This window comes from Hevea brasiliensis, unplaced genomic scaffold, assembly GCF_030052815.1.
Source record: "Hevea brasiliensis isolate MT/VB/25A 57/8 unplaced genomic scaffold, ASM3005281v1 Scaf562, whole genome shotgun sequence".
Taxonomy (NCBI): Eukaryota; Viridiplantae; Streptophyta; class Magnoliopsida; order Malpighiales; family Euphorbiaceae; genus Hevea; species Hevea brasiliensis.
In genome coordinates this window covers 11,837-24,228 of record NW_026615098.1, presented here as the reverse complement: position 1 = coordinate 24,228, position 12,392 = coordinate 11,837, and the positions used below count along the sequence as shown (strand labels likewise).

The 12,392-nt window shown below is 30.1% G+C and overlaps 2 protein-coding genes across 4 annotated transcripts; both read left to right on the top strand.

The window, feature by feature from the left end:
• Window positions 1–5,281: 5,281 nt before the first annotated feature.
• On the top strand, window positions 5,282–8,009 carry LOC110655089 (senescence/dehydration-associated protein At4g35985, chloroplastic). The gene is made up of 5 exons (XM_021811264.2): window positions 5,282–6,010; window positions 6,947–7,080; window positions 7,190–7,356; window positions 7,476–7,560; window positions 7,749–8,009. Exons 1-5 carry the CDS (start codon window positions 5,420–5,422, stop codon window positions 7,915–7,917), a joined length of 1,146 nt encoding a protein of 381 aa, XP_021666956.2. The 5' UTR covers window positions 5,282–5,419; the 3' UTR covers window positions 7,918–8,009.
• Window positions 8,010–8,537: 528 nt separating this feature from the next.
• LOC110655087 (tRNA A64-2'-O-ribosylphosphate transferase) lies at window positions 8,538–12,152 on the top strand. 3 transcript variants are annotated; one of them, XM_021811262.2, is made up of 7 exons: window positions 8,538–8,963; window positions 9,083–9,240; window positions 9,553–10,249; window positions 10,582–10,682; window positions 10,777–10,885; window positions 11,277–11,450; window positions 11,642–11,691. In XM_021811262.2, coding segments are annotated over exons 1-7 (1,551 nt in total). In that variant the 5' UTR covers window positions 8,538–8,653; the 3' UTR covers window positions 11,644–11,691. The 3 variants fall into 3 exon arrangements, with proteins under 3 accessions (XP_021666954.2, XP_021666953.2, XP_021666955.2); XM_021811261.2 differs by having other exon boundaries at window positions 8,551–8,963; window positions 11,277–11,336; window positions 11,642–12,152; XM_021811263.2 differs by having other exon boundaries at window positions 8,762–8,963; window positions 9,088–9,240; window positions 11,277–11,336; window positions 11,642–12,152.
• The last annotated feature ends 240 nt before the right edge of the window (window positions 12,153–12,392 follow it).

Below are 12,392 nucleotides of genomic sequence, written 5' to 3'. Positions count from 1 at the left end.
CCGCGCGTGGCCCGTGAGTTAGATCTTCGAGTTTGATTGGGTTGTGCTTGTTCTCGGCAACCTGATCGTGGGCTGGACCTCAAAACTACAATTTTTTTTTTCCTCTCTCGAACTAAAACCCAAACTCAATAACTTCAGAAGGTATCATTCAACTAAAATCCATCGGTAATTATAATAATTAGTAGAATATTTGTGTTATGCACGATAGGCAATATATATATATAAAATAAATTTTATTATTAATTTAATTTTAATTTAATTAATTTAATTTTAATAAAATTTTTTTAATTTTTTAAATTAATTTATAACATGATTATTTAATAATATTATATTACTAATTTTTAGATGTATTATTTTTATTTTTTATAATTAAATAAAATATTAAAAATTTAAAAGATAATAATGATAATAATACTCTATAAGGTGAGTACCACGTAACAACATTAAAAGAAAATTTACCCATATAGTAATACAAAAAAAAAAACTCTACTTGTTAATATATATTGGATACTCATAAAAATTTGAACAGTTGATATCCTTAGAGTAATTTTTAAACTTTAATGTATAATATAAAATTTTTTTATTTTAATTTAAATGATAATAAAATATTTTTCAGATTTTAATTTAAATAAAATAATTTATAATATAAAACCTTCTATTTTAATTTAAATTTTAGGGTAAATATAGAGTTTTTTTTTTTTTAAAAAAAAACTCTCTATTCGGTTATTGCTATCTGTCCACAATATCTTTTATTGATTCTTGAACTTCATAATTTCTTTTTTATTAAATATTATACTTTACAATTATGCTATGTACGGTATAAAACTTATGAATATAAAAGAAAAAAAAATACAACCAATATCTTTTACTTGGAGAAAAAAAAAACTTGAATAAAATCATAAAGAAAACAAAATCATGATAAATTGTGAAAATTATGACTATAAAATATTTACTTCTTATTATCACAATTTTGTAATTTGTTTCTTTTTTAAAATTAAAAAGTATATAGTTGTAGCGTTATGATTTGATCATAATTTAATCTCTAGCATCATCCTGAATTAGTTGTTAATTTGTTTGGACATATTGTTATTTCATATAAACACGCATAAAATACATATACATACACATATATATATTATTTATATGAGATAATTTAGTGAGTTAGTATTCTGTCTAAATTATTTTGACTCATAACACTTAAACTGTTACAGTATAAGGAGTAGGATTTATACTTTATCAAATTATATTGTTAAAATTCACTTAAAGTCTTGGTGATATGTAGAATGTGAATAATAGCCATGGTTGGTGTTACATGTGATCATTGCTTAGACTTACATGGCACAAAAATGAATTTTGGAATTTAAATGCATGATGAATTTTGGAATTTAAATGCATGAGAATCCATGTTTCTTGTGTTTAAATTGCTAACAGATGTCAATGAGATGAGTTATATAAATTAATTTGTATACTGTGTAGTGAAATGAAATTTTGCCATAAAATAGCAAAAATCACAGCAATAATTACTAAGCAACACAGCAAATTGTGTCCCAAGAAAATATACCTTTATTTATTTATTTTATTAGAAGAAAATTTACCCTTTTAGCATTGCTTGTTATTGTAGCAACTACTAAAAAAAAATCATTATTTTGAATATGTTGACATAAAAGCAACTGAAAATAGAAAATTATATAATATTTCAAGAGTATATAAAAATTAAAAAAAAAATGCTCTCTCCTTGTAAAAATATTAATCATCCTTGTTAACCATTATACATAAAGTTTGAACTTTTTTTTATAACACATAAAGTTTGCATTTTTTTCTTTTTTATAAAGTTTGAACTTATGCCAGTGGAAATAAAAATGAAGCTTTTGTTAGTTAAAAAAAAAAGAAAAACTTTTGCGAGTTTAAAGTTGGCAGAGATTCTTTTAGTGTTATGTAGCAAATTTTTAATTGATATTGTCACCTATCTTTATAGATATTGTTTTATATTTATAATAATTATTGTCTTTTATATTAAGTATTTATTTTTATTTAATTTTTTTATTTTTATTTTAAATATTTTTATCTTAATTTTTATAATTAAATAATTATTTTTTTTAACAACCGATTATCAAATCTCAAAGCCTTTCTAATTAAATTTACTTAAAAATTTATTATATTGTTTTTTTAATTTATAAAAATAATAATATTATTATTTTTCTTTAATTTATTGTTTATTAAAGTAGGTAAAGATTCCTTTGGTGTTACCATGTGATAAATTTTTCATTGGTGTTGCAACGAGTCACTTTTTATATAGAGATTGTTTTGTAATTATAATAGTTATTATCGTTTATGCTAAATATTTAATTCTCTTTTTACTGTATCTTTATTATTTTCATTATAATATCAATTTTCATGATTAAATGATTATATTGTTTAACAATAAATTGACAAATCTCAAAGCCTCCATAATTAAATTTATTTAAGAATTTATTATATTGTTTTTTTGTAGTTTGTAAAAAATAGCAATAATATTGTTTTCCTTAAAGACTCAAATATCTCATAATATGCATAATCTTTTTTTGTTGACCCTATAAGTTTAAAGGAGTATGAATTTTGATGATAACAAAATTAACTAGAATCAAATTAACCTTATTTTAAGTATTGTGCTTTTCTAAGGATAAATAAAAAGATTTATGGAATTGATGATGAACTTGTGTTTTAAAGAAAGAATCACATTATAAGATAATACAAGACAAAGAAGATAAAGAAAGAAAATTTTACCTTCTAAACTGCATTGAATATCAAAATTGAAGGTACATATAGTTCAAGAATAATTTAAGGAATTTAGGAATATGTGTGAAAAGATTTGAGGAGTAGAAACCAATGATACTTATTTTTAATCCCTCAAATTTCTATCATAAGTTTTCAAAACTTGTTTTGAATTATCAATGGCCTAAAAGTATTTTATTATAATTTGGTGTAAAGTTTTTAAAGTTTTCAAAGTTATGCAGAAAAGTTTTCCTAGAATGCTAACTAGTTTGCTATTGTCTCCGGTATGCTAACTGGTTTGCTAACTGACTTAACTCTGTACAACATCGTAAAAAATGATAAAATAACGGCTATTTTCTTGAAATTTGAAATTGTAACGTTCAAATTAGTTCTCAAATGGTCAGAAACGATCTAAAGTTACAAATACACTTATCATTGGCCATTTTGCACTTAATAAAAGTTTATCTACTGTTCCTAATCTCTTAAAATCATTAAAGCTTTCAATTAAAGTACTCAAATTGTTTTTATTGCTCATCATTGGCATACTTACTCATTTCTTTTTTATAGATTCTATTTTATTGAGTGAGATTGAGTGTTAAACACCTTCTTAGCATTTATGAGAGATTATTCAAGCATCTATTAAAGCTTGATTGTGAAAAGTGTTTGGGATAACACTTGGTAGAAGTGTGAAGCTACTTGTAAAAGTTTTGGTGTGAATATTTGTAAATGATTTTTTGTCTCTTGCCTTTAAAAAAGAATAATAGTGAAGTGAAGACTCAAAGTGGGATCTTTGAGAGAGTGAAAGTAGGCTAGTTATGCCGAACCACTATAAAAATTTACTGTTCAATTATCTCAACCCTTACTCTTTAAACTTATGCATTTTTATTTTCTGGTTGAATTATTTTTGCTGAATTGAGAATTGATAAAGTTTACTGTTAACTCTGCTGCAAATTGAGATATTTTGTTTACTGTTGAATTTGCTGAGATATGATGTAATTCACTTACTGCTATATCTGCTGTCAAATGATATATTCTGTCTACTATTCTGTTTGCTGTGCTGTGATTTTATTCAAATTACTGATATTTTTACTGAGTCTCAATATATCCTGTCAGATTAGTATACTGAATATTTTTAAGCCAACTTTATATCTACAAATTATTTGAAAACAGTATCACACACACATTTCACAGTAGAAAACTAAGTTGAACTAAGCTACAATTTTTCAAAGGTTTTGAGAAATAACTGAAAATTTATTTTAGTCCAATTCATCCCTCTTAGACATATTTTGGGATATCATTTTTTTTTTTTAAACATTTTAATATGTTCATCGAAATTTGATATATTTAATTAATGTTTATTTTATTGTCAAATTTTCATAAATTTCTTATTTAATGTTTCTTGAATTTTTTGTCATTAGTGTTATTAGGTAACACTTACCATATAAAAATTGTTATACTTTATAATATAATAGCTATTGTCTTTTTTCCTAAGTATTTAATTAATTCTTTTCTTTATCTGATTCCCTTTTTTATTTTCCTTTTAATTTGTTACCTCTACTTTTATGATTAAGTGATTATTTTCTTTAATAATTGATTGTCAAATTTCAAAGTCTCTATAATTAAATTTATTTAAAATTTATATATTATTTTTTTAGTTTATAAAAAATAGTAATAATATTATTTTTATTTTTTTTTATAAATAAAAAGTTTGTTAGATAATATTGTTTTTCTTAATACTTATACATTTCATAATATGCATATATTTTATCATGAATTTTTTTTTTATAATTCCTTAATATGTTTATCGAATGTTATACATTGATTTTATAAGATGATGAATGTAATTTTGCTAATATCAGTTCAATTATTTTTTTATTGAACTAATTTTTGAAGCATTGATAATTTAATTTAAAATGAAACAACTAAATAAAATTGAAATTTGATATATTTAATTAATTTTTATTTAATTTTTAAATTTTTATAAATATGTTATTTAATGTTTCTTAAATTTATTAATATTACATTTCTCCTAATACTATAATAAGTTAAGTAAATGATAATATATTAATATATATATTTATTTCATATATTTATATCACAATTTTGATGATTCAATTTAATTATTTTCTTTTTGCTTACAATTTAATTATTCACTCTCTAACCACAATTCCGACAATTTAATTTGTACACATCAACTCATCAACAACTTAGAATTATTTAATTGAAGCGTATTAATCTATGAAAAAATATATATATTTTTTTAATTTTATAAATGACATATCACCATAAATAATTTATAAACTGATTATTAAAAGTTACATAAATTTTATATTACTTAAATTTAAAATAAAAATATATTACAAATTAAAAATTTAAATACCTTCCTATTATATACTTTTCACATGTATAATTGACCTTTTTTCACTTAATAGCTCCCTCTCTGCTGGCTTGACAAATAAAGCACTTATTCTTTTCTCCGCCAAAAGGTCCACAGCTGTTAAATTATCCATCAGGAATAGAATAAAGCGACAAAGAGGAAATGAAGAATCCAAAAAATTAACCTCTCCCCTTTTCATCTTTTATTTGTTCCTGCCTTTCAAATCACAAATAGCTTTCTCCTCTTCAAGGCAAAGAGATCAAGAGGAAAAGAACCTACCAGAAAATAAAAATGGCTTGTTTTAGGCTAAGAAAGTCCAGAAACACCTCTACCATGAAGGCTACTTCATCAGACGCTACTCTTACATCGCACCAAGAAAACCCAGAACCCAAAAATCTCAAACAAGAAGTTCTTTTGCAAATCCCAGCATGCACAGTTCATCTGATGGAAGGAGGAGAAGCTCTAGAACTCGCCACAGGCGAGTTCACTCTTTTTCGAATCTTGGACGATAATGTTTCTCTTGCTACAATTGTGAGAGTTGGTGATAATCTTCAATGGCCTTTGACAAAAGATGAACCGGTGGTTAAGATTGATGGTTTACACTATCTATTTTCTTTGCCAATGAAAGATGGTGATCCTTTGAGCTATGGTGTGACTTTCTGGGAGCAGTACAGTAGCAGTTTGGGTTTGCTGGATTCGTTCCTTTCTGAACATTCTTGCTTTTCCGGGTCTGCAACATCAACTAGGAGTAGAAATCTTGACTGGAAAGAGTTTGCTCCAAGTGTTGAAGATTACAACAATGTTTTGGCCAAGGCTATTGCAGGAGGAACTGGTCAGCTTGTCAAGGGAATTTTCAAATGTAGTAATGCATACAGTAACCAGGTTTGTTTGATAGATCCATATAGTTTCTAAGTTACAGTTGTTTTCAGAAGCTAAATCATTTTGATTATAAATAATCTGTGCTACATCTCATTAATTATCAGTTGTAAAGGTCATTAGACCATGATTAATACTCTTACCCTGTTTGGACACAGGGACTGAGTGCACCGTGGTTTAATGTCTCGTATTATTGTATTATATTATATTATATTCTATTATATGATTTTTATTGTTAAAATGTTTGAAAAGATGGTATAACATAGGATGATTTAATATTTGGTTAGATGGTATAGTAAAATAAATATAAAAATTATTAAAACATCATTTATTATTATTTTAAATATATAAATAATTTAAAAATATTTATTTAAATAAAATATTAATTTATAAATAATGTTATTATAATAATAATAATAATTAAAGAAATATTTTATTTTTTTAATTAATTGCTAAATATGCCTTATAAATATATAATATTGAAGCTATATAATTAAAATTTTATATATTGAGTAGGGATAAAATAGAAAACAAAAATTCTAAACCGAGCTAAACGATTATTTTGGTGGTTTAAAAGATTATGATAAAATAATAATTAAAAAACTATCATTTTATGACCACAAACTACCATTTTTTTAAGAACAATCTTTCCAAATATGTAGAATAATCATATCATATAATATGAAACAATCTCAAATCATAATCCAAACATAGTGCTAAGATCAAAAAAGATGAATTGCCTTTCGTATTCTTATGGATAGTCATTCTAAAATAGAGATGGAAAAATAAGTTGTTGTCCCACGTTGATTTGATATGAGGTGTTTGTGCTATATATAAAATTTTAGTAATTCCACCCTCCTTAAGCTAGTTTCGGGGTGAAGTTAGGTTCGGACATTTTTTGTACAATGTAATTTCACTGGCATTCTTTTCAAATTTAACAAGGTCCATAAAGGAGGGGAAATGATTTTAACTCGAGCTGCAGAGGAGAAAAATGGTGTTACAGCCAAAGAAATTAGGAGCAGCAACACAAGTACTGGGGCCACAAAGAACACCAAAGTCAACAAAAGCTTAAAACGGTACCCCGAGAACAAATAATTTCATTTCAAAATACAATAGGAACATGTCTCTTTTCTCTTTTTTCTAGTCAAAATGTATGATTGCTAGTTGCTACTACTAATAATATAGTGTGAGAAAGCTGTCCAAGATGACAGAAAAGCTGAGCAAAACTATGCTTGATGGTGTTGGCATTGCTACTGGTTCGGTTATGGCGCCTTTAGTAAAATCCCAAGCAGGGAAGGCATTCCTATCCATGGTACCAGGAGAAGTCATCTTAGCTTCACTTGATGCTGTCAGTAAGTGAAGCCAAAACTAGTGCTCAACTTTCAAAATTAATTTGTAGTATTGTCTTTTATATGCAAGTTCTTCATGTTATGAATTAATGCATTGTTTGTTAATATTTTGCCAATTACAGACAAGATTCTAGATGCAGCTGAAGCTGCTGAAAAACAAGCTCTCTCTGCAACCTCAAAGGCTACAACCAAAATGGTCACTGATAGGTAATCACCTACCAAAATGGAATACAATGACATTTGCTTTAGTTTAAAGAAGTTCACTTGTTTAGAAGTAGCAACATAAGTTTTATGTGTTGACTAAAATGCTAAGTCTTCAGTCTCTTTTGCCCTTGCATTCCTTCGTGAGTAATGCCTATTGTTCCTTCAAATTTTTATTTATTTTCTGGCGACAGGTTTGGCGAAAGTGCAGGCGAGGCTACTGAGGACGTGTTTGCTACTGCAGGGCACTGTGCTAGCACTGCTTGCAATATATTCAAGATAAGAAAGGCCATCAATCCAGCATCATCTGTCTCATCAGGAATGCTGAGGAATGCAGCAAAATATAGAACTAGCAAGTCATAAGCCTCAGAGTGAATGTATTATGTAGAAGTTGAAAACATCAACAATGTTTCGATTGATCATCTGATAATCTTATTTACTTGTTTGATCTGAAATCCATAATCTTATTTACATCCCACAATATGAATGGTCAATATTCTGACAACTAAGCAAGTTTAAATTCACTAATACTATGTTTGGTATACCGCAAAATGCAATGCAATCAAATTGAAAGTGTTACAACTCTTTCAAGCTATCATTTTGCACCAGCAAAACTATCATTAACCCACGAAAACAGGCAGAAGAAGTGAAAAGAAGTGGCTATACCTGTTGCTGATCAGGCATGTAATAAAGTTGCAGAAAACTTTGTATATCAATTATCAATCCATCTGCTTTTTATCATCCTTCTTCTTGTCCATATATATCAAATATGTTCTGTTCAAGAGAGAAAGCAAGAATGGCAAAAATTGGCCTGTTTCAGCTGAACTTGTTAGAAAACAAGCTCCTTCTGCAACCTTGATATATTAAATTAGGAATGACAAACCATTCTTCATCCTGCCAGTTGGGACTTGGAGGAAAAAAATTAATACCCGAAGAGTGTAGTTCACTACCCGCAGTTATAGAACGACAAGTCGTTTACTTGTGTCGTTCGCTTGTAGCCTCTTGAAACGACTGGTCGTTAAGCTCATACCATGTTGAAACGACTGGTCGTTCAGAAACAAATTGTCGATATCTGTGTGTTAAACCCTAGATCACGCAGATGCTGGCAGATCACACCGCAACATCCATGGACTGTGAGGGGAAGATAAGCATATACAGAGCAGTGAGAACCATAAAACGAAGAGACAACACTCTCTACAATGCTTTGAGATCCATATACGAAGATTCGATTTTTGTTGGCGAGATCTCCCAGCTATGGCCCGACCTTCCCCTTCTCTCCAACCTCCGCTGCGGCCTCTGGTACTCTTCCAAATTCTACGCTACTTGCTACTTCAAATCAACCGATGGCCACACCAATAATTGGTCATTTAACACCTCTCGGCTCAACCTTCATGTTGCCCAGCTTGCTGGTAAATATTTCCCACCACCTCCCTTCAATACACTGGATCTACTTACCTATTTTATGGGATTTCTTGCTTGTTTTTGGTCTGAGACTGCCTTGTTTTTGTTTTGTTTGTTTAATGGGTAGGGCAGAAAGGAGGGTGTATCATTGTTGACTCTACTCGGAAAGGGAAACGGTTTCCAGATAGCATGTCAAAAACAATACCCATTTGGACTTGTGTTTTGAATCGCTCCATTCTTAACCATATCAGCAAAATGCGAGATTGTGGGACGATAATGCAGGAGGTGATTGTTAGTAATGTTCTTTTGAAGCTTTATTACCTCATTTTGTTCCTTATCCAATGTATAATGAAATAAATCTTTGAGCCATTGACTGTCCAAGCATGATGTGGGTATCATCATTCCTGTGTGCATCAACATTTTCAGGAACTATTATATCATTTCCCCTAACTTTCTTATCTAATATCTGGTTAGTAAACTGCAATTAGGAATCAATGAGAATACATTATGATATTGCACTCTCTCAAGTTTTGCATCTGTGGCAAAAATGCTTATGGACTGGTGCATCTCATCATTTGCTGTCTTCCACTCTAACAGGAGGCTGATTCCTCTAAGCATGCTGAATATACAAGAATGCTTTCTCATAATTGGGATTGTTCTCTGCATCTTCCCCTTTGGGTCCCCGAAACAGAGAAAGCAGCTATTGAGGAACGCATAGACGGGTGGACTAAACAGTTGGAAGACAGTGGAGCTGATATTGCCTCAGTTGCATCATGCTTGAAAAAGCCTCTACGACCTCTTTGGATATCACAAAAGACTGTCATCTGGTTGAATGAAGTACCTGATCATGATTCCTGGGATTTCACTCCTATTATCCTTGTTTCAACCTCCCCTTCAAGCAGCATTTATCAACACCGGACTACCTCTGAGTTTAGCTGGAGTTATATAGCAGGAGCTGGAGATGATGAAGAAAGTTGGGCAAGGGGGCTCTCACCCAGTCTTTTCTGGAAACATGCATTTGATTTAATAAGTTCAGGGCCTGATCTGTGTAACCAGAAGGTGGCTGATATTGTTGAAAAGGACAGAGTATATCGTGCTCAAAGGGGACAAAATGCTCCTCAGGTGACTTTGAAGCCTCTAGAAAGGTTAGACAACATGGCTGATTTTTCTCAAGTAGACTCCTCATCATCTTTGGATCTATTTAATGGGAATATTACTCTAATGTCTTGCAACAAAGATCATACGATGTTTTGGCTAGGCTCGACTAATCTTGCATTGGGCACAACTCAACTTGGTATGCTAATTTATTAGCTGATTTTATTATCATATACTTGCGTATAGTAAATACTTATTTTGATGGTTTCCTCTTTGTTCAACAATTAGGTTAATATGCTTTCTTTTATTCTTCAAACTGGGAAAATCTCGAATGGTTATATATATGTTTTCTTTTCTTTTTCTTCTCTCTATCTCTTTTTGAATTTTAAATTCCTTGTGTGTTGGTTATTCTTTTTTATTTCTCCTTACTATCTAGTCAAAATGGGCAGCATTATCTTTACAGTCTCCCTTCTGTTTGCTTACCTTCTGATTGCTCCTGGCTTCCTCCCTCTCTGTCTCTTCATTTTGCAGCTGCACACATTTCTGATGTTGATTGCATCTTGAACTGCGATCAAGAATCCTTCCACACCCATATACAAGATAGTAAAACATATTTGCAGCTTCCGATGTTGGTGCGTATGAAAGAGATAGAGGGATACCAAATATTATCGTTTCATCAATGCAACAATTTCTTGAATTTTGTTTTTTTCTTTTTTTGCTGCTCAGAGCTCAAAACTGGATCGTTTTTCCATATTAAGCAATCTCCCTGTTGCAGTCAGCTTTGCAAAGTCAAATCTTGGCAAAGGGAATAGACTTCTAGTTTGTTGCCACAATGGTGAGGACCTCTAAATTCTGCATTGCCTTTTGGATTCACATTGTTGGATAGGCTTAGATTTATGGAGTTGAGTAAATGATGCTTCAATAGACTTGAAATCATTCCATGTTAAATTGAGCATTATTTGATTTTATGTTGCAGTATTTCAAATGAGTACCATTTCATTTAGTAAAGGATCACTTTCTGATTTTCAGATTTCACATTGCAGCCTGGCATGCACTTTTTCCTCTAGTTATTGTTTTTGCTGTCTGCAATAGAAAATTGACTACTTTATCAGTGTATTTTAATATTAGTGCTTTTAATTTCTGGAAAATTGAAATTCTTCTTTTGCATGGGATAATTAGGCATCTTTAGATGACTGCTAATGTATTTTATTATTTTCTCTTTCCAGGGGAAGATATCAGCGTGTGTGTTTGTCTTGCAATTTTGACTTCATTATTCAGTGATGCAGGTGAGATGCTTGTATATTCCATAAAGGTGAAATCATTTCTGATGCCTGAGAGTTGGAGGAAAATCAAATACCAGAAAAATTTCTTTCACTTTTTCCTTTGCTTCTACTTTTGGTGTACGATCCATACTGGCTTGTCCAGTTCATATTGTTTGATGGATTTTTCAATTATTTATCTAATCATCTTTGAAAAATCTTGCAGTTCAGTGTAGGAAACTTAAGACTGAGTTGTAGTTGAGATACTGCTGTCAATTTCACTGATTTTCTGTTTTCTTGAGTATGTGTTAAACTTCTCATCTTTTGATTAGGAACCTTTGATGATGGAGAATCCTACAGAAATACACGAATTACTAAGTGGGAGATGAGGCGGAGACTTGTTTTCATCTGTAAATTTGCAGTGAGTGCTCGTCCATCTAGAGGAAATTTGAAACAGGTCTTTGCATTTCTGACTGGACAAAGATCGCCCTCTTCACGTTCACATTGTAGGAATGCTAACCAGGAAGAATGTTGCTAAATGGAAACAAAATGGGAATTGTGGCAGTCTCTTGTTTTAACCAGTGAATCTGCAGTAAAAGCTGAATCATCACTTCCCTTCTGGAGAAAGATCAGACTCTTTACTTTCACATTGTAGGGATGTAAAGGAAGAATGTTGCTGAGTGGGAGGTGCAGTGGCATCTTGTTTTATCTGTAAATTTACAGAAAGTTCAATTATCCAGAGGAAATTTGAAACAGATCTGACTTCCCTTTCATGGCAAGTATTGAAATGTTATTATTCAGGAAAAAGAGAGAAACAAAAGTTCACATTCGGTTCTACCTCAACATTGCAAGCTTTAGCTGGCAAGAAATTGGACTAGATTCTTTAACCATTTTGAGCCTTACATCTACTATGCACATTGTGTGCTTTATTTTCTCAATACAACTCAACTCAACTAAATCTTTATCCAAAAAATTTGGGGTCGGCTCTATAGATTCGCTTTTTACACTTTAAACGATTTTGGATTAAATCCTCAGAAATGTGTAATGCTTTTAGGTCATATTGTACTACTCTCCTCCAAGTTA

Excerpts from the sequence above, each read along its gene's own strand:
- LOC110655089 (XM_021811264.2), top strand. The coding sequence starts at position 5,420 with ATGGCTTGTTTTAGGCTAAGAAAGTCCAGAAACACCTCTACCATGAAG. Across the intron at positions 7,081-7,189 it reads GTCAACAAAAGCTTAAAACG|TGTGAGAAAGCTGTCCAAGA; the intron begins GTACCCCGAGAA and ends CTAATAATATAG. Across the intron at positions 7,357-7,475 it reads AGCTTCACTTGATGCTGTCA|ACAAGATTCTAGATGCAGCT; the intron begins GTAAGTGAAGCC and ends TGCCAATTACAG.
- LOC110655087 (XM_021811261.2), top strand. The coding sequence starts at position 8,654 with ATGCTGGCAGATCACACCGCAACATCCATGGACTGTGAGGGGAAGATA. Across the intron at positions 10,250-10,581 it reads ATTGGGCACAACTCAACTTG|CTGCACACATTTCTGATGTT; the intron begins GTATGCTAATTT and ends TTCATTTTGCAG. Across the intron at positions 10,683-10,776 it reads ATTTGCAGCTTCCGATGTTG|AGCTCAAAACTGGATCGTTT; the intron begins GTGCGTATGAAA and ends TTTGCTGCTCAG.